Source organism: Thalassophryne amazonica, chromosome 7 (assembly GCF_902500255.1).
Source record: "Thalassophryne amazonica chromosome 7, fThaAma1.1, whole genome shotgun sequence".
In the NCBI taxonomy this organism is placed as follows: Eukaryota; Metazoa; Chordata; class Actinopteri; order Batrachoidiformes; family Batrachoididae; genus Thalassophryne; species Thalassophryne amazonica.
In genome coordinates this window covers 37,236,121-37,262,959 of record NC_047109.1, presented here as the reverse complement: position 1 = coordinate 37,262,959, position 26,839 = coordinate 37,236,121, and the positions used below count along the sequence as shown (strand labels likewise).

Sequence of the window (26,839 nt, the reverse complement as noted above, 5' to 3'; positions counted from 1 at the left end):
AGAAAGGATGATTTTTTTTGTTTGTTTTTTTGTACAGATTTAAGAAGAGAAAGGGGACAAATGAAGATGTGCAGCTGATGGGCTTGTGTTTTCTTTTTCTTTTCTTTTTTTAAGCGTGTGGCATCTTGTTTATGATGTCATATTATTTGCCAATATTCCTTTAAAGAAAAATCTGCAGCATATCAGGTGGATCTGAAAAAAGTTTTAAACAACTGACATCATCTGTCAAACTGGCAGAATGCATGATGCAGAAGATAAAAATAAATCCTTGACCATATTATGTTAGTCAGAGAATTTAATTGTTTGAAAAAGATGCTGTAAATACTGGCCATGGGTGATGAAGAAATGAAAACATCTTTGATCAAAATACATGTAAGATCAAAGCCATTGATATAATTTAAATATGTATTTATCGTCTTTCAGACATCTTCATCGTCATCATGTTGATTATGGTGAGCACCAAAGCCCAGTTGCCTAATACATTAAGGGCATTCCACTGCTTGTTTTGTTTTGTTTTGTGTTTTGTTTTTTTTTCTTATTGTGTGTTAAGGTGGCCAGAGGCTCTGCAGGCTTCTAGCTACAGTTGGTGTGAAGTTAGTTAATATTTTATTTTCATTCACTCGTTAATTTTCTGATGCTTGCCTGGGTCTGATTCAGGTGGCAATAAACCAAGCAGCTCATTCCAAAATTCGCAGTCCTCAGGTAAAATCCTCTCTTGCCGGGGGATCTTGAGGTATTCCCAAAACAGCCAAAAGATATAATTCCTCCAGGGTGTCCTGGGTCTTCTCTTACTTGGAAGAGCTCCCTAGGGAGACAACCATGGGGCATGCTCAATAGATGCCCAAACCACCTGCGTTCGCTCCTTTGGATGGGAAGAAGCTGCAGTTCTACTGCCAGTCCCTCCCAGATATTTGAGCTTTTCACCTTGTCCTGGAGTGTAAACCCACATACCCAACGGAGGAATCTCATTTCTACTGCTTTTATCGGTGGTGATGTTCTTTTGTTCATTAACCAAAGCTCATGACCATAGGTGAGGATAGGAGCGTAAATCGACTGGTAAATTGAGAGTCTGGCATCTTGGCTCAGCTTCTTCTTCATCATGGCAATTCGATACAGCATCTTTAAAACATCAGCCCCCCCCCCCCCCCCCAATCCATCTGTCGATGTTATGTGTCAGCTTGAACAAGACCCTGCGGTACTTAAACTCCTCCACTTGGAGCAATAACTATTTAATATTTTAACACAATAAAACTAGAAGCACTCAGAGAGTGCAAACCTCCGCCAAGGCCATGGGGTCACTGACGCCATAACATCTACACGCCGTGGAATCATTGAACCTAAAAAAGTCTAGCAATGATGTTTGCTCAGCAGTGTTGCCACAGTTACTTTGAAAAAGTAATCCAATTACTGATTACTGATTACTCCTTGAAAAAGTAACTTAGTTACTTTACTGATTACTCAGTTATAAAAGTAACTAAGTTAGTTTACTAGTTACTTTTTTAGTTACTTTCCCCAGCTGCCGACAACAACCCTCTGCCACCTCAACATGACAATGATACTTGTTTATCCAAAACTCACTTTATAGTCACCCTTTCTTGACTTCAATGAAAATAAATACTTGTTTTATAAAAAGTAAAATAAAGACCTCTTTCTTGATCTCATATTTAACTGTTGACAGCACTGTAACAGTAAAACTTGCAATTTCTAGCCTACATTGTTTATAAATGTAACTATTAAATTCTTTGTAACATTTTTCTAACATTCAAATTCTCTCTAAACATTTTACTTGTCGAAATTATTATTATTATAAGTAGTATTAGTAGTTGTAGTAAAAAAGGCTTCAAACCTTGACCTTTAATCTAGGGGTGTTGTGGGGGAGGGGGGCACATCCTTGCCTCACGCCCCCATTCCATCTGGATTCGCCCCTGCTTTGGCGTTTGAGCACAAAGAATGGATAACATTTATTTATGCAGAAAACGTGACCAGATTTACAGGTAAGAAAGTTTTATTGTATTTTCACATCATGTGGTCCTCAGAAAGAGAGTTTAGGTGCATTTGAGTGGAAAATAGTGTTAGTTGTTGACGCGTCGCAGAGGATCAGCTGTTTTTAACGACCAGATACGGAGCGGCTCAGCTCAGAATTCTAAATAAAGGAGGATAAAAACATAAAAATATCTTTGTAAAGCTCAGTGCAGGTGTGCTGTTGTCACCGTGTTTTAAGAGGTGAGGACGAGCTGCTGCAGAAAACCGCGGATGAAAAGCTCACAGCTCGCTTAAAGTGGGCAGTTCAGTCGAACTCCGACCTCCTGCCCACGGACCAAGTTTAATGCTGCTATCGACCCATAATGCAAAAATAATAGTAACGCACAGTGACTTGGAGAAGTAACTTTAATCTGATTACTCATTTGGAAAGATTAACGCGTTAGATTACTCGTTACTAAAAAAGTGGTTAGATTAGAGTAAGGCGTTACTAAGTAATGCGTTACCGGCATCACTGTTGCTCAGTAGTAAAAAAAGTTTAATCTGCTGTGACTGGATAGCATGTATCCTTGGCGCTTGGCATCACAGTTTATTGCAACTTGCACCTTTCCCAGAAGCTACTGTCATCTGAGCACTGATATTGATATTGCATGTGCTTATAGACAAAAACAAATAAGAGACAAAATTCAATTTATTATTCAACTAAACTGCAAATATATGAATTTTTTAACATTTATGAAACACTTTTCTAAACAAGGCCATAGGGTCACTGACCCTCTAAAGAGATTCCCTCCTTGGTACAGTGATCTATTTCTTTTTGTCTGTTTCTCTAAAATTGTATATAATAATCATTAGATTATTAATATATAAACAAAAATAAATTTAAGAAATATTACAATTTGAAAACAAATGCACCCGAACATGATGACAGCTGCAACTGCTTAATGCTAACTTTTAACATTGAAAATGCCATAGACATGGTAACGCGTTAGCATCGGGATCCAGATCGTGATCCGGATCACCACTAAAATTTAATCACTTGTTCCTCTTGTCATTTCCAACCACTCCACAAAATTGTATCAAAATCCGTTCAAAACGTTTTGAGTTATCCTGCTGACAAACAGACAGACAAACAAACAAACAAACCCGACCGAAAACATAACCTCCTTGGCAGAGGTAAAAAATGTAGCTTTAAAGTACAACCAGTGACAATCACAAACTCAGAAATAGTGTTACAGTCAGTACTATGCAACCTTGCTTTACAAGAACTTTAGAAAAATCTGCACAAACAGAATTTATCTGATAATTAAGTTTGAGGTATTCATGATTAATTCATTACTTCTTTACTTTTTAATCACACCACTAACTGATATACTCTTCAATAACGAGATTCTGTGACAAAAAAAAAAATTGAAAAATGTTGAGCCAGAAAACAAAATTGAAAAATGTTGAGCCAGAAAACAATGTGTGATTCCCAGAACAGTTTTTTTCTTTTACGTCTGGTTATTGTTTTATGGTAAAGCAAATGGTCCATGCAAACATGCCTGTTGTGCACAGATGGTTTAAAGATGCTGCACATTAATAAAAAAAATCACATGTCCACAGTAACCTGACTGATGTTGCAGTAAGTGATTGGGAGATAAAACATGTGATTCATTTAGTTGTGAAACTAAGTTAAGAACTGTGCTGGGAAGTCACTTGATTTAATTTGGCATATTTGTGTGTTTTTGTCATACACTACTTGTGCATCCTGAGCAGAATCTAAACGTGCAGCGGTGGGTTAACTGACGCGTTGTTGTGTGTTTGCTTGTCTGGTGTGTGACACATGGAGGGTGGCTGTTTTTGGTACAACCTTATGACTGACTGTGTCAGTGGAAGGTGAGCAGACTGACTGAAAGCGAGGGAGACGTGTTGGAGTTGCAGATAAAGCAAAGCAAAAATAATAAAAATGAACAGGGTAGAAATAGTGACAGGAGCTGAAAAAGTAAAGGAACAGGAAATGAAAGAAAGAAAGAGAAGTGAGACATCGAATCAGCAACATTGAATCTGTTCAACACTTACTGTTTGACCTTTCAGCTGTGTGTGGGTTTGTAGGTCATGATGTCATGAGTGGCCATGCATGACATCACCATATCATGTGACATACTGTTCACTAATGTGCACTTACAACATAGTACTATGGTGTTTTAGGGCCACGTTGTTTTTTTTTTTTCTTTGACTTCGAGAATAAACTCGTAATATTACGAGAATAAAGTCATAATATTGCGAGAATAATGTTGTATTTATATGAGAAGCAATAACCTGCAGACTGCCAGTTCCAGCCATCTCCTTCTCCACGAAAGAGGCAATTTCAGGAGCTAATAATAGCCGGAACTACAGCCGAAGTCCGTGTGGTTCCTCCTCCAGAATAGACACATTTTCTTGCATGTTCTTTTCAAAGTTCTGATACTAATGATAATGTGGTGCAGATGGGCCAAAAGATGAAGTATTTCCTTATTTGTAAAACCTGTACTGTAGTAAAGGGTAAAATGGACTGCATTTATATAGCGCTTTTCCATCTGCATCAAAGCGCTTTACAATAATGCCTCACATTCACCATGATGTCAGGGTGCTGCTATACAAGGCACACACTGTACTACAACTTAACAAAGCGCTCCACAGATCTTATGTTGAGATGCAGTTTTTCTCTCATAAAATTACATCTTTATTCATGTAATAATACAAGTTTTTTTCTCATAATATTATGACTTTATTCTCGTAATATTATGACTTATATTCTCAAAGTCTAAAAAAAAAACAACTCAGTGTGGCCCTAAAATGTCATCGTAACAGAACCAATGGCAAGGTTTTTTTTTTGTTTGTTTTGTTGTTTTTTTTTTTGTCAAACGTCTTCATTTTCTTGCCATCCCTCCTTCCTTTACATCCTCACAGTATTTTGATATCAAGGGCTCTGTTTCTCTCTCTTTCAACATTCTGAGCAAACACTCTTTCATCTTCCTCGTTTCTTCTTCTCTGCCCTGTTATTAAAAATCATCCTGTTGGAAAACTCGTTTCCACAAGTCCGTCTTCCTCCCTCATTTCTTTGCACAGCAACTAAATTATTCACGTGTAGATTTTGTAGTCCAGAGACTAATGACATTATTAATTTATGTTACCGTACACTTCACAGGCCAATTCATTCACACCATGTATACATGTCATTAATATGAATATGATTTTCAGTGCAGAGCTCTCACTTTTAAAGCTACAATGTGGAGGATTTAGAGGCGTTTATTACCAGAAATGGAATCTAGCATTCATACTTGCAGGAACTGATGTGTTTTCATGAGCTTACAACAATTCCTTTATATCTAGATGTGAGTGGGTCCCTTCATGGAGGTGCAGTGTTGCACCATCATGTTTATACAGTAGCCCAAAACGGACATCTTACACAATCTTTCACCTTTCACAGTATGGTCAGAAAACTGGAGAAAAAAGGAGAGGAATCATTGATCACACCACTATATACTACAGGTTGTAGCGTATAGTGTATCCAGAAAGTATTCACAGTGCTTCACTTTTTCCACATTTTGTTATGTTACAGCCTTATTCCAAAATGGATAAAATTCATTTTTTTCCTCAAAATTCTACACACAATACCCCATAATGAAAATGTGAAAAAAGTTTTGTTTAGATCTTTGCAAATTTATTTATTTATTTTTTAAAAATTACATTTACATTATTCACAGCCTTTGCCATGAAGGTGAAACTGAGCACAGGTGCATCCTGTTTTCACTCATCATCCTTGAGATGTTTCTACAGCTTAATTGGAGTCTACAAGGGGAAAATTATTTTGTTTGGACATGATCTGGAAAGACACACATCTGTCTACATATAAGGTCCTACAGTTAACAGTGCATGTCAGAACACAAACCAAGCATGAAGTCAAAGGAATTGTCTGTAGATCTCTGAGACAGGATTGTCTTAAAGCACAAATCTTGGGAAGGGTACAGAAGAGACACTTCTGCTGCTTTGAAGATCCCAATGAGCACAGTGGGCTCCATCATTCATAAGTGGAAGAAGATTGGATTCATCAGGACTCTTCCTAGAGCGGGCCGCCCATCTCAACTGAGTGACTGGGAGAGAATGGCCTTAATCAGGAAGGTGACCAAGAACCAAAAGGTCACTCTGTCAGAGCACCAGCATTCCTTTGAGGAGAGAGGAGAACCTTCCAGAAGGACAGCCATCTCTACAGCAATCCACCATCAGACCTATATGGTAGGAGTGGCCAGACAGAAGCCACTCCTTTGTAAAAGGCACATGGCAGCCCAGCTGAAGCACTCTCAGACCATGAGAAACAAAATTTCTGGTCTGACGAAACAAAGATTGAACTCTTTGGTGCAAATGCCAGGCATCATGCTTTGAAGAAACCAGGCACTGCTCATCACCTAGCCAACACTGTCCCTACACTGAAGCATGGAAAAGGAGCATCATGCTGTGGGGACTTTTTCAGTGGCAGGAACTGGGAGACTAGTCAGGATTGAGGGAAAGATAAATGCAGCAATGTACAGAGGCATGGACTGGATGAAAACCTGCTCCAGAGCGCTCTTGACCTCAGACTGCGGTGACAGTTCATCTTTCAGCAGGACAATGACCCTAAGCACACAGCCAAGATATCAAAGGAGTGACTTCAGGACAACACTGTGAATGAACTTGAGTGGCCCAACCAGAGCCCAGACCTGAATCTAATTGCACATCTCTGGGGAGATCTGAAAATGGCTGTGCAGCGACACTCCCCATCCAACCTGATGGAGCTTGAGAGGTGCTACAAAGAGGAACAGGTGCCCCAAGCTTGTGGCATCATATTCAAGAAGATGTGAGGTGCAAAAAAGGTGCATCAATAAAGTATTGAGCAAAGGGTGTGAATACTTATGTACATGAGATTCCTTAGTTTTTTTATGTTTAATAAATTTACAAAAAAAAACAAAAGCTTTGTTCATGTTGTCATTATGAGGTGTTGTGAGCAGAATTTTGAGGGGTAAAAATGAATTAATTCCATTTTGGAATAAGGTTGTAATCTGACAAAATGTGAGAAAAGCGCTGTGAATACTTTTCGGATGCACCGTAGACCGACAAGTTTGGGAAATGAATGAATATAATATGTTGCTTAACACATGAGAAGATGCAAAAACATGAATGGAAGCAAAATCATGGCCAGCGATGGCATAGTTCAAAATGCAGCCTCACGACAAGATGAGAAACTGTGTGTTACCTGAACTCGCAGGTTTGAGTACGAGTATGACACAGAGGGAGATAGCCATTGAAATGAAGAGGCACCTACTCCCGCTGTTTGTATTTTTAATCTACAGTTGCCATAATACACTGTCAAAGTCATGTTAGGAAACAGTGACTGCTAATGATATGTTCAGGTAAACAGTGTGTACATATGTTGTGAACCTGCTTATGTAAAGACATGGTCTTTGTTGGCCTAAAGCGCAAACACTTTCTGGTAAAGGAAGACATCAACGTACCAGCTTTATGTCCAGTCATATCTCATGTTTAGATCAACACATCTTGTGAATACAATTTTTTTCATGATTTAGAGGATGTGGGCCAAGTCAAGTCTGGGAGCATGCACTGGTGTCATGCTTTGCTGTATGCACAATACCATGGAACTGTCATGGGTCATGGATGAGAACCACTCAGGCAGACAATTGGTCCATTGAATGACACCTGCCTTGGTTGGAAAAATAGTAATGAAACTTGCATTGCATTGTGTGTCACTTTGTGCCAGGTGGTAGGTAGGCGCCAGTAACTTGAAAATGGGCTTGTATCCACTCCCTGATTTGTATGAACACAGATGTAATTGTCATGTGGAGTACATTTATGAAATCCTTCATTTTGTGTTCAGTATTTGATTTAATCTCTTGTTGATTATACTGTATAATCCTGTGTGAATATTGATTTCATAATCTATAAAAACATCTTAAAGTCCAGCATTTTGAGCATTTATTTTGAGTATTTTCTCATAGACAATCTATAGCTACATTTTCAGTTTGATGCTACCCAGTGGCATTAAATTATATAAAAAGTATATCTATAGGGTTATATTTACAAGATGAAATTATACAGTTGTAATATTGTTCTGTGCAGATCTTTTTATTTCTGTGTTTTATGAAATATAGAGCAGACTCAGCGAGATAAAGAGCTGAGCTCCCAATATGTAGAACTCAGGTTGATTCCCTGTCAATGCTACCTGTGCCCATGAACAAGATGTTGTGGTAGACTGTCTTCTGCTTAACACTGTAGAATCCAGCGATAAGCCCCAGCACAAATCGGCCTGTGTAAGATATTTAGTTTCTTCAGTTGCACTGTAAAACTTGAGTTAGTTGAATTCAAACCATTTGAGTAAAGCAATTGCCTTAAACCATTTGAGTTTGCCAACTTAAATAAATTCATTTTCAAAAATTTAATTGTTAAAGTTTTAGTAACTTAACATTTATAATTAATTAAACTTATGTAAATCTAGTTTATGTTTTTCAATAAAAAAGTGACAAATGAATTTCTGCCTAAAAAATTTGCATTACATTTTGGATTAGATTGTTTGATGCATTTTTTTTTTTTTTTTGGTTTACTTGTTGACTCTGCATTGTGCTGTTATAATTCCGCCCATTCGCTCCCCTCGGGACGCGAACTCACGATCTCCGGCATTGAAGTCGGACTTTGGCCTTGTGACCAGAGAATTCTTTTGAGCTGTTGGGAGTGAGGTTTACTAACTACATATGCACAGCAACACCTGCTGGCCTCCGTTACATAAACTCAATTAAAATGAGTGAATGGAACACACTGGAAATACATCACCAACACTTAAATGCCCCAAAACTTTAAATGCACTTAAAGGAACTGAGTTGTTATGACAACAATTCATTTTTGAGTTAGTTTAATTAATGGAAATGAGTGACTGTAACTTTTTTCAAAGTGTGAGTTACATTAACTTAATTATTGTATTAAAATTGAGTGTTCATCTTAACAGTGTGCTAATGGCCTCTGAAAATGGATGGATGTGACTGTCTACAAAAATGTGATTTATGTAATCTCTTTCTTACTTCCCAAGCACTAGCACCAGTGGGCCTCAGTGCTTTCTAGGACATACTTCTTCTCCATCTTCTTCTTTTTGAAGTGCCTTACCAAACATGTAGATGCAACTGGAAAGGTTTACAGACTGTTGAATACTTTGTGCATTTGCTCATGACTTTTTGAGTCAAACCATAAAATGGATATTACATTTTTACCCTTTTTCTCTACTGGAATTGTTTGGAAATGTATCTTCTACTATCACTCTTTTCATGAAATTTGTACTTTGTTAATAAATGTTATGTAGCCCCTCTGCATTCCTTTGCAGCTGTAACACTGACCTCCAAAGCTTTTATTACTCTACCACACGATTTATGACACTGTACATGCTGCAGTAACTTCATTAGCAGAAATAGACCTCCTTCCTCTCCCTTGTTTCTCAACTCCGCCTTTCCTGTCCTGTGTGGAATGCAGTCCCCTTGTGATGCTGTGCTGGGTGCATGGACAGTTATAGTTCATTTGATGTATTGCAAAGCTACAGTGGTCCTTTTCCCTTTGGGAAATAGTTTTGGTCATCTCATGTTCAAGTTGCATACTCTCCCACTGAAATCCAGTACACAGGCTGCATCCTCATGGAAACCAATGACATTACATGTCAGGAGGGTCGCTGAGGGCCTGGTAGCTTTCCACAGTTTCCTTTAAGCAGTTCACTTTATTTAGGAATATTTTCTCATTCTTTGCACACTGTGAGTTTTGGTATTCTGCACAGTCTGTGTGTTTATTTTGCAGCATTGCTCTGGTGTCATCTGTCATCCTTAGAGGCTCACATCTGTTTATCTATTTTTGCATTGCATGTGTGCGTATACGTGCATGCACGAATGTGTATCGGTGTATTTCCAGCGGGGGAGGCGCCGCACTGTGTTAATGACAGACCATGGCTGCTTGTGTCTGCTGGTGTTTGTGATGCATTTGAGGACTGATGAGTGTGACCTGCCCAAGGCACTGCAGGAAGAGACGTGCACCAGAGCTGATAAAGTCCCACATGGACGCTGCTCTAAGGGGAGAAAATAAACACACAGCCCTTCAATCTAATATTAAGGAGACAAGTTTGAAACATTTTATTGTTGTTTTTTCTCTGTGTCCTAAACTGTGTCCTTCAAAGAGCAAACTCTTATAATGTCAGTGTTTTATGTTAACTTGCCAAATAATCAGTCAGTCTTTACAGCTTTTAAAAATTAAGCAACAGTTCATAATGAACAGTTTTGGTGATGTGATGAAAGCTTTTTACCATTTTTTTAAAGCTTTAACAGTGAAAATGTTGCGTTAAAGCCCTCTGGTTATCGAGTATGTTACTTGTCTCCTTGTGCTCTGATTTACTGTTTGTGTTTTTTCTTGGCAGCATGTCGCGGTGCTGTGATGGTGAAGACGACTCCTACAGTGGAAGTGATAATGGGAGAGTCGGCCAATCTGCCCTGCAGTTACACTGTTTCTCCAACGACAAAAACTACAGTAGTAGAATGGTACATTGTAAGTAATTTTCAAATATTCATTTTACTGTCAAATTTTGGGGAGACACTTGTCATTTTTATGTTAATAAACAATTAAATGCATACTGATGCATACCCTGTATGCTCTCCACACCACAATATAAATGTACAAGTAAATATACATATGTGTGAGTGATGTTTTTTTTTTATCTACAATGCACCCAGAAAGAATCCACAGCTCTTCACTTGTTTCAAAATGGATGAAATTTTTTGTTTCTCAAAATTCTACACAATGACAATTTGAAAAAGTTTTTTTATTTTGTTTTTGTTTTTTTGTTTGTTTGTTTGTTTGTTTGTTTTTTAGATTTTTGCAAATTTATTAAAACTAAAAAACTAAGAAATCACATTTACATAAGTATTCACAGCCTTTGCCATGAAACTCAAAATTGAGCTCAGGTGCCTCCTGTTTCCACTGATCATCCTTGAGATGTTTCTACAGCTTAATTGGAGTCTACCTGGTGTAAATTCCGTTGATTGGACATGATTTGGAAAGGCACACACCTGTCTACATATAAGGTCCCAAAGTTGACCGTGCATGTCAGAGCACAAACCAAACATGAAGTCAAAGAAATCATCTGTTGACCTCCGAGACAGGACTGTCTTGAGGCACAAATCTGGGGAAAGATACAGAAACATTTCTTCTTCTTTGAAGGTCCCAATGAGCACAGTGGCTTCCATCATCCATAAATGGAAGACATTCAGATCCACCAGGACTCTTCCTAGAGCTGACCGCCCATCTAAAGTGATCGATCAGGGTAGAAGGGCCTTAGACAGGGAGGTGACCAAGAACCTGATGGTCACTCTGTCAGAGCTCCAGCATTACTCTATGGAGAGAGGAGAACCTTCCAGAAGGACAACCATCTCTGCAGCAATCCACCTTCTTCTTCTTCTTACGTATGAGTGTTGTAAAGCTCATCCAGCAATGCTGGCCAGGTGTTGAAGCCATCTCTCCATAACATCATCTGTGGTTGTAAGGTCGCAATGGGTGGGGGGAGGGCGAAGGATCTTACATTCACACAGTATATGAGCAGCGGTCTGGGCCTCTGCTCCGCACTCACATGAAGCTGATTGTTTCAACCCCCATCTATGCATATCTGCACCAAAACAACCCACTCTGCCTCTGAGACATTTTGAGACATTTATGGTAACCCACAGACTACGGAGGTTGGGCTACTGGGCAGGGTGATGGTGATGGTGAACATTTAATCGCCTTAGTGGGCGCAAAACCAACCTAAAGCAATGCCCAGTCACAGCCAATTTCATAGCAAAGCAACAGCTTGCTAACGGCCGCTTTAAAGGGGCAAATAAGGAGCATGAGAGATTGGTTGAAAACAACACAGTAAGATGTGGAAAACACCCGGAGTCGATGGCTACCTGTCAACACCGTTTACCACATCAGAACTGCCTTCAAACAACTGAAAAGTGGGAAAGCACAAGGACCTGATAACATCCCACCAGAGTTCTTGATGCACTGCGGCACCAAATCCTGGGCTGGATGCGTGAGTTTTACTCACTCTGCCTACGTGATCTGGTCATTCCAAAGATTTGGTGCAAGACAGCAGTTGTAGCCATTTCAAACCCCAAGAAGCCTGCAGGCAATCCCAAAAGCTATTGGCCAATCTCAATCCTCTACAAAGTTTTGGAAAGACTCCTCCTGGCTCCCCTCAACCCCATAGTGGACCCTCAACTGTCAAAAGAACAGGCAGGTTTCAGGCCAGGGCACTCTACTCTTCAACAACTACACAAACTCACCAGTGACATCGAGGAGAGTTTTGAAAAGGGGTACAAAGCTGGGGTTGTCCTGGTGGATCTGACAGCTGCCACGATACTGTCTTGTACCAAGGTTTGATATTAAAGCTCCTTTGTATAAGCCCAGACCACCATCTTGTGCGATTTATCGCTAATATATTGTTGAATTCCAGTTTTAAACTTAAGGCTAGCGCAGGACAAACAAGCCGCCTTCATAAAATCAAGAACGGTTTGCCACAAGGTTCATCTCTATCACCAATGCTCTTTAACATCTACATCAGCGATCTACCGAACACTGCCTCACTTCAATATGGCTGTGAGGATGACCTAGCATTACTACACTCAAGTAAGTAATAGTTGGAAAAGTGTGGAAAAGACATATCCACGGACATGGGAAACATAGCGGATTTTCTTCAAACCTGGAGACTCAACCTGAGCACAGATAAAACAACCTCAACCTCACCCCCCTTCCACTTGAACAACCGGGAAGCTCTGTGACAATTAAACATCAAATTCCATGGAAACACACTCACACACAACCCGCATCCTAAATATCTTGGAGTGAAGTTGGCTTGGCAATTGACTTATAAACATCATATTGAAGATCTACGTGGGAAAGTGTCCGCCCCTAACAATCTTTTTTGATGCTTTGCGGGAACAACTTTGGGTGCAAAAGCGACAACTCTTCGCGCTACCGCTCTTGCAACCATTTTTAGCACTGCAGAGTACTCGTATGCTGCCCCTGTTTGGAGCTGAAGTGTCCACACCACCAAGCTGGATGTGTCACTGAATGACACACTTCAGATCATAACTGGCTGCCTTAAGCCCACCTCCACACATCTCCTCTGAGTTCTTGCAGGAGTTGCTCCAGCCAAACTGAGAAGGGAATGTGCAACATACAAAATATCGTCTTGGGCAAATGAAGAACATCCTTTACACAGTCTAGTCCCAGATCCTCAAAGCTTTGCCTTCAATACGTGAAATCACGTCAACCCTTCTACCGCCAATCACCTACTCTCCATAGCAGCAACTACGAAATCATACAGGCCTGGAATGAAGAATGGGCTCAATACCATCAGCAATCCACCAATCAGGCCTGTATGGTAGAGTGGCCAGGTGAAAGCCACTCCTTAGTAAATGACACATGGCATGCAGCCTTTACCAAAAGGCACCTGAAGAGCTCTTACACCATGTGAATCAAAATTGTCTTGTCTGATGAGACAACGATTGAACTCTTTGGCGTTAATGCCAGACGTCATGTTTGGGGTAAACCAGGCACCATCCGTACAGTGAAGCATGGTGGTGGTAGCATTATGCTGTGGGGATGTTTTTCAACAACAAGAACTGGGAGACTAGTCACAATTGAGGGAAAGTTGAATGCAGCAATGTACCGAAAAATCGTGGATGAAAACCTCCTCCAGAACACTCTTGACCTCAGACTGGGATGGCAGTTCATCTTTCAGCAGAACAATGAACATAAGCATGCAGCTAAGATATGAAAGGGGTGGCTTCAGGACAACTCTGTGAATGTCTTTAAGTGGCCCATCTGATTGAACATCTCTGGAGAGCTCTGAAAATGGCTGTGCACCAGCGTGCCCCATCCAACCTGATGAAGCTTGAGAGGTGCTGCAAAGAGGAATGGGCAAAACAGTGATAGGTATGCCAAGCTTGTGGCATCATATTCAAGAAAATTTGAGGCTGTAATTTCTACCAAAGGTGCATCAACAAAGTATTGAGCAAAGTGTGTGAATACTTAACCTACATATGATTTCTTAGGTTTTTTTTTATTTTTTGTAAATTTACAAAAATTAAAAAAAAATTAATGTTGTCATTATGGGATGTTGTGAGTGGAATTTTAAGGGAAAAATAAATTTATTCCATTTTGGAATAAGGCTGTAATATAACAAATTGTGTAAAAAGCAAAGTGCTGTGAATACTTTCCGGATGCACGGGATGTATGGCTTCATCGAATAACTTCTGTGCAACTTCATTATGAACTCATTCATGTCAATCAATCACAAATAATTTGCTGATCAGTATATGCTTAAGTACATCCATTTAGGCCTCTTGGTTGTTGAGATATGCAAAAAATGGCATTTTCGGGCCATGTTTCCTTGACCTTGACATATGACCTAATTTCTCCAAAATCTAATCACCTCTCGATATCTATCCAAGTAATAACGATAAGACAGCATCATAAATTTCATATATCAAACTGTAGACTAAATGGTTATATGATGCACCATTTAAAAGTTTCGAGTGTCTGGATCAGATCATATAAGCTGTGTGCTGACACTCCCTATGCACAAAGCCATGCTAGGCCATTCTTCTTATTATGAATTTCTACTCTGATCAGTTTTCCCCTCTCTCCATGTTGCTCACCGCTTGCTCCAAAAAAGAAAACAGTCAGCATTGTATTTTTATTTTAGCTTAAAATGAAGCCTAGCATCAAAATAACTGAGCAACCAAATCCACATTCATCCAGAAATTATTTATTTATAGTGGTATATTTTTGATTTACTAAGTATGTATATTGATTTTTATTCCCAACTTTCCAAGTGTAAGAACTTAGTTTTATATGAAAATCCCAGAGATCGACTTCTCCCCTCTTGGGGGCTCTACAGATCACAGAATACAAAACCAGACATAAGAGTTTCTCTGGACACACCATCACCCCTATGAACACCTGATTACTGTAAATCACAGTAAATAATACAAATGCACACATACATACACCTGTTGCACAAACATGCAATGAAGCTGACTTTCACACAGACACTACAAACATACACTCAACAAAAATATAAACGCAACACTTTTGGTTTTGCTCCCATTTTGTATGAGATGAACTCAAAGATCTAAAACTTTTTCCACATACACAATATCACCATTTCCCTCAAATATTGTTCACAAACCAGTTTAAATCTGTGATAGTGAGCACTTCTCCTTTGCTGAGATAATCCATCCCACCTCACAGGTGTGCCATATCAAGATGCTGATTAGACACCATGATTAGTGCACAGGTGTGCCTTAGACTGCCCACAATAAAAGGCCACTCTGAAAGGTGCAGTTTTATCACACAGCACAATGCCACAGATGTCGCAAGATTTGAGGGAGCGTGCAATTGGCATGCTGACAGCAGGAATGTCAACCAGAGCTGTTGCTCGTGTATTGAATGTTCATTTCTCTACCATAAGCCGTCTCCAAAGGCGTTTCAGAGAATTTGGCAGTACATCCAACCAGCCTCACAACTGCAGACCATGTGTAACCACACCAGCCCAGGACCTCCACATCCAGCATGTTCACCTCCAAGATCGTCTGAGACCAGCCACTCGGACAGCTGCTGAAACAATCGGTTTGCATAACCAAAGAATTTCTGCACAAACTGTCAGAAACCATCTCAGGGAAGCTCATCTGCATGCTCGTCGTCCTCATCGGGGTCTCGACCTGACTCCAGTTCGTCGTCGTAACCGACTTGAGTGGGCAAATGCTCACATTGCTGGCGTTTGGCACGTTGGAGAGGTGTTCTCTTCACGGATGATGCGAAGGAGATGTGTTGCACTGCATGAGGCAAATGGTGGTCCCACCAGATACTGACTGGTATCCCCCCCCAGTAAAACAAAACTGCACCTTTCAGAGTGGCCTTTTATTGTGGGCAGTCTAAGGCACACCTGTGCACTAATCATGGTGTCTAATCAGCATCTTCGTATGGCACACCTGTGAGGTGGGATGGATTATCTCAGCAAAGGAGAAGTGCTCACTATCACAGATTTCGACTGGTTTGTGAACAATATTTGAGGGAAATGGTGATATTGTGTATGTGGAAAAGGTTTTAGATCTTTGAGTTCATCTCATACAAAATGGGAGCAAAACCAAAAGTGTTGCGTTTATATTTTTGTTGAGTATATATCTCAGGGTATAACATATATCATAGGGTTGAGCCGGATACTCATTTCAGACGAGTATCAGGTACGGATAAAGCATTTTTGACCTACGTCATTTAGAAAAAAACTAACTTAACTATGGAGGAGGTGGAAAAGCCAAGACCCGTGGGAGCAGGAGAAAGGATGCTGATACTGATGGCGCTGCCGCTGTGAGCGACTTGTTCACTATTATGAATGAGTTGAAAGCACTCAACAAAAAGTTGGATGGCATGCAGTCCACTTTTGAAAAACAGCTTAATAGTAAAGTTGACAGTCTCCGCGCATCCCTGGAAAAACTGATAACTGAAACCAGTGAATCACTCAAAGCTGAGCTTGAGAAGAAGACCATGGAAATCCGGGATGATTTTGTAATGGAGATTGGTCACCTGAGAAGCTGGGTGGAAGTCGTGGAGGCGAAGCTAGCATGCGTGAGTCCTAAGCTTAACAGATTTGACCCCAATGATTCCGTCATTGTAACGGGGCTACCGTTGGAAGAGGCACAGGACATTAAAGAAAACTGAAACAGCTGCTCACCGATGGAATGCAGTGCGATGTCGATGTGTTAGCGGTGGAGAAAATGAAGCCCAGAGGATGGGGTCCTGGCGTGGTGAAGGTGCAGTTCCGATCTGTTCAGGAGAAGGTTGCGGTGCTCAGGGAGAAGCAAAAGTTAAAAAACCACAGCGCATATAAGAGGGTGTATCTACAATCTGTGAAATCCCACACCGACTGTCTCATTGAGCTGAACTTCAAGACACTTCTGCGAGAGATTCCTGGTGGCAATGACTACTTCATCACCGGCAGCGGACGAGTTAAGAAGTGGGAGCCCCGGGATACTCCCACCGACAATGGCTCATCTTCATCGCGGCCGTGAGAGTGCACTGCCCAGCCAGCATGGGATTAGATCCGCCTTGTACATTGGAATGTGAACGGATGGACGCCTTCGAACTATGAATTGCGAGAAACTGTTCTGTTCTATTTATCTCCAGACATTATATCGGTGAATGAAACACATCTGAAAGGCAGCGATGTAATTGAATTGAATGGCTACATCTGGTATGGTCAAAACAGAACAGTTCACCACAGGGCCCCTAAAGGTGGTGTTGGTATATTTGTAAAGAATGACTTGTTGGTCCATTATAAAATTGCTGTTTTAGATAAGCACGTGGATGGAGTACTGGGTTTGCAGTTTGAACATCATTTTTCAAATACACTTTTGTATTGTTTTCCTGCTACCTGGCTCCTGAGCAGTCTCCTTGGGGACGAGATGCTAATGAATTTTTTTGTCACATGCTGTGTCAGATGTATGCATTGGAAGATGTGGACAATATTATCATATGTGTGGATTTGAATAGCGGAACAGGGGAGCTCGATGACTGTATTGTTGATGTGGATGTGATTCCATCACGTGAGATACTTGACTCTGTTGTAAACAATCATGGCGCCAACCTAATTGATTTCTTGAAAGATTCTAAGATGTGCATGTTGAAGATTTTTGCCAACAAACAACAGTTTTACCTCTGTTTCTCCAAAAGGAAAGGCAGTTGTAGATTATATTATTGAGTTCAGTATATTGAGCCCAACTCATCTGATGGAAAAATGTGGTACTTGTTTGGAATTAATAGGTGATCATTGCAGACTACCTGACCACTGTGTGTTGTGTGTAGGACTTTATGTTTTCTCACAAGGAAAACTGTTGAAAATCCACAGCAGTTATCACAGCAAGGTAACAAAAAGAACTTCAATAGAAGAAACATATCTGGAAATTTACTGACATCAGATGCCAGCTGTAGTGCTTTGTGTAATATGATCGATAACCTACAATCTATGCTTGAAACTCAAGAAAACATGGATACTTGGTATGACAAGTTTTGTAACCTTACCCATGATGAATTAATTTCAGACACTCTTGATGACAATAGCAATGTGTCTAGATAAAGGAAGTTCTATTGTCCAAGTAATGCATTCTGGAATGCTGAGCTGGACAATTTATGTTCAGATATGAGGAAAGCTGAGCGACTTTTTTTTACCAAATTTCAGGGAAGTAGGAGACATAGAGAGGATCTTAGGGCAGATTTTAGAAACAAACAATACGCATTTGGTAAAAAGTTTCATTTTTACAGATGTAGATACCAGCGAGGACAAATGCTTGAACTTGAGGGTCTCCAAACCAATAATCTACAAAGATTTTAGAATGAGGTAAACAAACTCGGACCTAAGCGGAGTACAAAAATTCCAATGGAGGTCACTGATGATAATGGAGATCTGATTCAGGATGTAAGTAGAGTACTTGAAAGATGGGAAAGTGATTTTGCAGACCTATTTGCAGGAAATAGCACAGAGACTGAATTTGATGAAGAATTTTATCATGAGATTTGTACACTGAAAAAACAGCTTGAAAAGAACATGAGAGATTTGTCATATTCATCAAGCTCATTTTTGAATTCCCCAATTACACTGACCGAAGTTGAGGAGGTCTTGATCTCTGCTAATAAGGGAAAAGCATGTGGGGTGGAAGATATCCCTAATGAAATCTTAAAAACACCAAATTTGCTGCAATCTCTGTACAATCTAGTGCAAAAATGTTTTGAAAGTGGTCTTATACCATCTATTTGGTACAAGTCGATAATTAAACCCATACCAAAGTCTGCAAAGAAAGACTCTAAAGTTCCTATGAACTACAGGGGAATAAGTCTGATGAGCACAATATATAAACTTTATACAAGTGTTCTCAACAACAGATTAAATCACTACCTCTAGTCTTCAAACTTGATAGAGGACGAGCAGAATGGTTTCTGCAAAGCGAGAGCCTGTATCGATCACATATATACAATTTCTACTATCAGAGCAAGAATTCAGGAGGGAAAATCAATGCATGTGTGATTAAATGATTCTATGTAGTGTATGTAATACTCTTGTTATGGTGTCTTATAAGCCCATATGGGCTGGGCAACCTGTGGTCGCATGACACGTTAATAAACTTTCATTCATTCATTCATTCATATATCTCACACATGATTATTGTGTATTATTATCACTTTACTGGGGCGTTGCTAGGCCGGTATCGTAGATATACATCGACGCTATCTGGCTATACCCCCCGCTGTGCTTAAATAAATGATGTCATAGCATGCAGCACAAGAACTGTCCACAGAGGGGGGGAAAAAAAACATCCACAGAGGAATCAAATCAAATCAATTTTATTTATATAAAATAAATCACAACAAACAGTTGCCCCAAGGCGCTTTATGTTGTAAGGCAAAGCCATACAATAATTACGGAAAAACCCCAACGGTCAAAACGACCCCCTGTGAGCAAGCACTTGGCGACAGTGGGAAGGAAAAACTCCCTTTTAACCGGAAGAAACCTCCAGCAGAACCAGGCTCAGGGAGGGGCAGTCTTCTGCTGGGACTGGTTGGGGCTGAGGGAGAGAACCAGGAAAAAGACATGCTGTGGAGGGGAGCAGAGATCAATCACTAATGATTAAATGCAGAGTGGTGCATATAGAGCAAAAAGAGAAAGAAACACTCAGTGCATCATGGGAACCCCTCAGCAGTCTAAGTCTATAGCAGCATAACTAAGGGATGGTTCAGGGTCACCTGATCCAGCCCTAACTATAAGCTTTAGCAAAAAGGAAAGTTTTAAGCCTAATCTTAAAAGTAGAGAGGGTGTCTGTCTCCCTGATCCGAATTGGGAGCTGGTTCCACAGGAGAGGAGCCTGAAAGCTGAAGGCTCTGCCTCCCATTCTACTCTTACAAACCCTAGGAACTAGATAAGATGGGTAAGATAAGATGGGACCTGATTATTCAAAACCTTATAAGTAAGAAGAAGAATTTTAAATTCTATTCTAGAATTAACAGGAAGCCAATGAAGAGAGGCCAATATGGGTGAGATATGCTCTCTCCTTCTAGTCCCTGTCAGTACTCTAGCTGCAGCATTTTGAATTAACTGAAGGCTTTTCAGGGAACTTTTAGGACAACCTGATAATAATGAATTACAATAGTCCAGCCTAGGGGAAATAAATGAATGAATTAGTTTTTCAGCATCACTCTGAGAGAAGACCTTTCTAATTTTAGAGATATTGCGCAAATGCAAAAAAGCAGTCCTACATATTTGTTTAATATGCGCATTGAATGACATATCCTGATCAAAATGACGCCAAGATTTCTCACAGTATTACCAGAGGTCAGGGTAATGCCATCCAGAGTAAGGATCTGGTTAGACACCATGTTTCTAAGATTTGTGGGGCCAAGTACAATGACTTCAGTTTTATCTGAGTTTAAAAGCAGGAAATTAGAGGTCATCCATGTCTTTATGTCTGTAAGTCAATCCTGCAGTTTAGCTAATTGTTGTGTGTCCTCTGGCTTCATGGATAGATAAAGCTGGGTATCATCTGCGTAACAATGAAAATTTAAGCAATGCTGTCTAATAATACTGCCTAAGGGAAGCATGTATAAAGTGAATAAAATTGGTCCTAGCACAGAACCTTGTGGAACTCCATAATTAACCTTAGTCTGTGAAGAAGATTCCCCATTTACATAAACAAATTGTAATCTATTAGATAAATATGATTCAAACCACCGCAGCGCAGTGCCTTTAATACCTATGGCATGCTCTAATCTCTGTAATAAAATTTTATGGTCAACAGTTTCAGAAGCAGCACTGAGGTCTAACAGAACAAGCACAGAGATGAGTCCACTGTCTGAGGCCATAAGAATATCATTTGTAACCTTCACTAATGCTGTTTCTGTACTATGATGAATTCTAAACCCTGACTGAAACTCTTCAAATAGACCATTCCTCTGCAGATGATCAGTTAGCTGTTTTACAACTACCCTTTCAAGAATTTTTGAGAGAAAAGGAAGGTTGGAGATTGGCCTATAATTAGCTAAGATAGCTGGGTCAAGTGATGGCTTTTTAAGTAGTGGTTTAATTACTGCCACCTTAAAAGCCTGTGGTACATAGCCAACTAATAAAGATAGATTGATCATATTTAAGATCGAAGCATTAATTAATGGTAGGGCTTCCTTGAGCAGCCTGGTACGAATGGGGTCTAATAGACATGTTGATGGTTTGGAGGAAGTAACTAATGAAAATAACTCAGACAGAACAATCAGAGAGAAAGAGTCTAACCAAATACCGGCATCACTGAAAGCAGCCAAAGAGAACGATATGTCTTTGGGATGGTTATGAGTAATTTTTTCTCTAATAGTTAAAATTTTATTAGCAAAGAAAGTCATGAAGTCATTATTAGTTAAAGTTAAAGGAATACTCGGCTCAATAGAGCTCTGACTCTTTGTCAGCCTGGCTACAGTACTGAAAAGAAACCTGGGGTTGTTCTTATTTTCTTCAATTAGTGGTGAGTAGTAAGATGTCCTAGCGTTACGGAGGGCTTTTTTATAGAGCAACAGACTCTTTTTCCAGGCTAAGTGAAGATCTTCTAAATTAGTGAGACACCATTTCCTCTCCAACTTACGGGTTATCTGCTTTAAGCTGCGAGTTTGTGAGTTATACCACGGAGTCAGGCACTTCTGATTTAAGGCTCTCTTTTTCAGAGGAGCTACAGCATCCAAAGTTGTCCTCAATGAGGATATAAAACTATTGACGAGATAATCTATCTCACTCACAGAATTTAGGTAGCTACTCTGCCCTGTGTTGGTATATGGCATTGGAGAACATAAAGAAGGAATCATATCCTTAAACCTAGTTACAGCGCTTTCTGAAAGACTTCTACTGTAATGAAACTTATTCCCCACTGCTGGGTAGTCCATCAGAGTAAATGTAAATGTTATTAAGAAATGATCAGACAGAAGGGGGTTTTCAGGGAATACTGTTAAGTCTTCAATTTCCATACCATAAGTCAGAACAAGATCTAAGGTATGATTAAAGTGGTGGGTGGACTCATTTACATTTTAAGCAAAGCCAATCGAGTCTAACAATAGATTAAATGCAGCGTTGAGGCTGGCCGTTGAGGAAAAGTTGAAAAGGCGAAAAGTGTGTTTGGGACCCAATATGGATATTCCGGATGATTTTCTCATGGATAGTACGACAATGAACAGCAGCCAAAGCAGCCAGCTTGATGAGGGCGCACTGCCGAATTTGGAGAGCAGCGCGCGCGCCAGCCGACATGACAAAAGTTAAGTGAGCCAACTTTTTATGTACGCGTTAACGTGTTGTGTATCTCAGTAAAAAGTGATAATAATGCGAATAACATGCTGTTGTCGTGCAGTATGCATTTTCTGAGTCCCTCCGTTCACGCCCAGTCGCCCAAAATGACAGATATTATCAGATATTGACAGATAATATCTCGGGCCTCTGAAAATGCATACCACCCTCCAAAAGCATGTTATTGTATTATTAGTGTATTTACTATGTATTATCTTTTGCACAATGTCCTGCTTAATTTTTACCATGTAAGTACCGTGAAAGCGATGCTAAACTGGAGACAAATTCCCTGTATGTGCTTAAGGTTGAGCCGGATACTCATTTCAGACGAGTATCCGGTACAGATAAAGCATTTTTGACGAGTACGAGCATGATATGAGTAAAACTCGTCAATATCTGTGCTCGTGCTGAAGGAAAATCCTCATTGGCTAACTGACTGTCTTCATGCACTGTGATTGGTCAGTCATACACAGTGCCCACACCTCCCTACACAGACACTTCTCTTTGCAGCTTCTCGCATACACACAGACATGGACTGATCTCGCTCTCTGTGCTTGGCTTTACTCTACCTCATATTGCTGCTCTCTTCAGCACTCCTTAGGTTTTCTTCAGCTCACATCTATTTCTGTTTGTATGATATTTCAACTTACTTGGTGAACTTGTTTCGTATCGTATGTGGTGCATTTGACAAGACAGAGCTGAAAACGGCTCATGTCGTGTTGGTCACTGCCTCCGCTCCAGTCAGGATTTTTTTTTTTAACTATTTTCTTGCTCTTAGTTTGGTTGGTGATATAAAGTCAGTTGGAAAACTTTGCTTGTACTGAGTGCGGTGCTTTTGAGAAGAACACAGTGAACAAGGCTGACATATTATTTCCCTGTTTGCCATCACCGGATGTTTGCAAGAATCACCAAGTTCACACAGATCATTAAAAAATAAACAGTGTTACAGAACACTCGCACACATACACACATATAGCTGAACACACAAAGTAGCCTATATTAATATTTTTTGTTGTATATGGCGGCATGCAGTATCTGACACTTTCTCTTTAGGTAGTAAAAATAAACAAATACATAATTGAAAAAAAAACTTTGCTCGTACTGAGTGTGGTGCTTTTGAGAAGAACACAGTGAACAAGGCTGACATATTATTTCCGTTTGCCATCACTGGATGTTTGCATGAATACCAAGTTCACACAGATCATTAAAAAATAAACAGTCTTACAGATCACTTACACACATAAACACATATAGCTGAACACACAAAGTAGCCTATATTAATATTTTTGTTGTATATGGTTGCATGCAGTATCTGACACTTTCTCTGTAGGTAGTAAAAATAAATACATAATTAAAAAAAAAAATCACAGTTTGACCACAAAATTTAAAAAAAAAGTTGTGTTGAGTATGACAACTCTTGTTCATGCATATTTAGTAGTTAATAATTTCTTACTACATTGAATCTCAATTCTAAGGCTGTTCTGTTATTCATTCATACACTTAAGAATATTTATGTTCTGAGTTTATATAAAAACGTGTTCTGTAAATAGTTCCTTTACTATTGTGATCAAAAACATTGAATCTTAATTCTGAGGCTGTTCTGTAAATATTCATTCATACACTTAAGAATATTCATGTTCTGAGTTCATAAAAAATCTTGTTCTGTAAATAGTTCTCTTACTTTTTGATCAAAAACATTGATTCGAATGTCAATTCTGAGGCTGTTCTGTTATTCATTCATACACAAGAATATTCATGTTCTGAGTTTATGAAAAAACGTTTTCTGTAAAATAGTTCCTTTACTATTGTGATCAAAAACATTGAATCTCAATTCTGAGGCTGTTCTGTTATTCGTTCATACACTTAAGAATATTCATGTTCTGAGTTTATATAAAAACGTGTTTTTATATAATTTGTTGTATATGGCTGCATGCAGTATCTGGCACTTTCTCTTTAGGTAGTAAAAATAAATACATAATTGAAAAAAAATCACAGTTTGACCACAAAGTTTAAAAAAAAAGTTGTGTTGAGTATGACAACTCTTGTTCATGCATATTTAGTAGTTAATAATTTCCTACTACATTGAATCTCAATTCTAAGGCTGTTCTGTTATTCATTCATACACTCAAGAATATTCATGTTCTGAGTTTATTAAAACTCGTTCTGTAAATAGTTCCTTTACTGTTGTGATCAAAAACATTGAGTCTTAATTCTGAGGCTGAATGTACGTAAATATTCATTTATACACTTAAGAATATTCATGTTCTGAGTTCATAAAAAAAAAAAAATCTTGTTCTGTAAATAGTTCTCTTACTTTTGTGATCAAAAACATTGATTTGAATCTCAATTTTGAGGCTGTTCTGTAAATAGTTTTCAAATAAACAATAAATATAGCAACTTCTGATCAATCCATATCAATTTCAGACATAAAATAATGTATTGATTTAAGCCCTGCCCATTTCCGGTTAAACCGCACCCACTTCCAGTTTAGAGCCTGCCCACTCTGAGTACAGATGGTTGAACAGATACAGATAGTGGTGTACTTGCTCATCCATAGTATGTGCATACATACTTAGTCAGTAGTCTGATTCAAATTATGCTGTTCACACAGTTGTTGAAAATTATAATGGCAAAATAAACTGTCAAAAAATTTGAACGAAGGGCAACAAAAACCTCAAGTCGTCTGTATTTTTTCTTTTGCTGTCATTCTTGAAGGTTTCTTATCATTTGCTTCGTTTTTGTAACGTTAGCCTTTCATTTGACTTCTTTCAACCAGCTGAATGTTTCACACAATACAAAAGCTGGTTTTTGAGCACTTTTGTGAGCTGCAGCGTCGTCCCAGCGCCGAGTCCTGGAACTCAGAGATGCAGACACACAGTGCTCCAGCAGTGGCTCCAGGTGCGTTTCATTTAAAGCGTCGACATCAACGTTAGCTTCGGTTTCATTTCGTTCCGCTTTTGTCCCTTTTGCGTTTTTGATTCACAGACTGTTCTGTGATAAAGCTCGTTCGTCCACCTTTTCACAATGAATTGTGATTTTTTTTTTTTTACTTTTTTACTTTTGTTCAGGAATCGTCGTATGCCATGTGATTGGGCCATAAGGTTATGTCAATTTATGACCTCCACTGTATATTCTAGTAGTATATAAAACTAGTACATGTTTTGATCAAAATAATTTTAAATTTTTTGGTTTCTAAAAGTGTATGAATACTTTATAAATATGCTTAAAACTATTTAACAGTTGTGTTTTAATACCTAAAATGCACTTACACATATATAATGTGACGTTTTCATGTGTACTATTTTCCTCCCTCTACCTCTCCTACCTTCTCCTACCTATTTTCCTCCCTCTACCTATCTTTCCCTGTCCTCTCTCTACTTACATTGATCTTCATCATTCTTCCTCCCCTATCTATGTCTATCCAGGAGGACCAGGGAACCAGAAAGCGTGTTGCTTTCCGCTCACAGGGCAACGAGGGGAAGGGTGATGAGGGCACGCCTCTAAGTGGGCGGGTCACCATAGGAGAAGACTTTACCTTGACCATCTCTCCTGTTCAACCCTCAGATGAGGTCTCCTTCATCTGCCAGGTCACTGCTGGCTCTGCTGGGGTTTCAGACTCCACCACCATGCTGAAAGTGTTCTGTAAGTCACCCCATTAACATTTGACCCCAATGTGACCTATGCACCTTTCTGTATGGCACAGTATGCAGACATGACTTACATACAGTCAAAAAAATGGCTCATTGGATGAACTCAATTCAATTATGAGCAAGATTTCCATCTAATAAATATATGTAGTTCCAACTAAATCAAATTAAAGTATCTTGCATGGCCACAGGGTGGGAAAGGCTCCCTCCTCCCTAACCCCTTCAATATAAGATAAGATAAGATAAGAAAGCCTTTATTCATCCCTCAATGGGGAAATTTCAGTGTCACATCACAGCATAGAACAGTAGGAATAGACAGAAGGGCATGCAATAAAACAAACAAGTATCTCTGAAAAACAAGAACTAAAAAAGCACTGAGTGCCGGGTAAAGCTGAGGCTACCATTGTTCAATTCAATGCTGCACTGCCGGGATGATATAGACTGTCCGGATGTGAAAGTGATCAGATAAAGTGACTTCAGCGTGAAAGTTACTCTGATATTCACAATATGGATAGGTTAAAATATAGTAGGTAAAGTGACTTGAGTTTGCACCATAAGTTAAATTATTGCACCTAATAAATACAGCAGGTAATGACATGATTATTGTCCTGGTTGCTATGGTTACCACAGTACTAGCATTGTTAATTGTACAGTCTTACAGCAGCCGGGAGAAATGATTTGCGGAATCTCTCCCTCACACAGCGAGGGTGGACGAGTCTGTCACTGAAACTGCTCTCCAGAGCAGACAGAACGTCCTGCAGGGGGTGACACTCATGGT

General features: G+C 39.5%; 1 protein-coding gene across 3 annotated transcripts in view; it reads left to right on the top strand.

Annotated features, from left to right (window-relative positions):
• Positions 1-26,839, top strand: part of bcam (basal cell adhesion molecule (Lutheran blood group)) — a 228,580-nt gene that overhangs the window by 127,264 nt on the left and 74,477 nt on the right. For all 3 annotated transcript variants that reach the window (XM_034174026.1, XM_034174028.1, XM_034174027.1), the window contains exons 2-3: positions 10,433-10,560; positions 25,840-26,056. In XM_034174026.1, the coding sequence (XP_034029917.1) occupies positions 10,433-10,560; positions 25,840-26,056 (345 nt within the window). The remainder of the gene's footprint in view (positions 1-10,432; positions 10,561-25,839; positions 26,057-26,839) is intronic.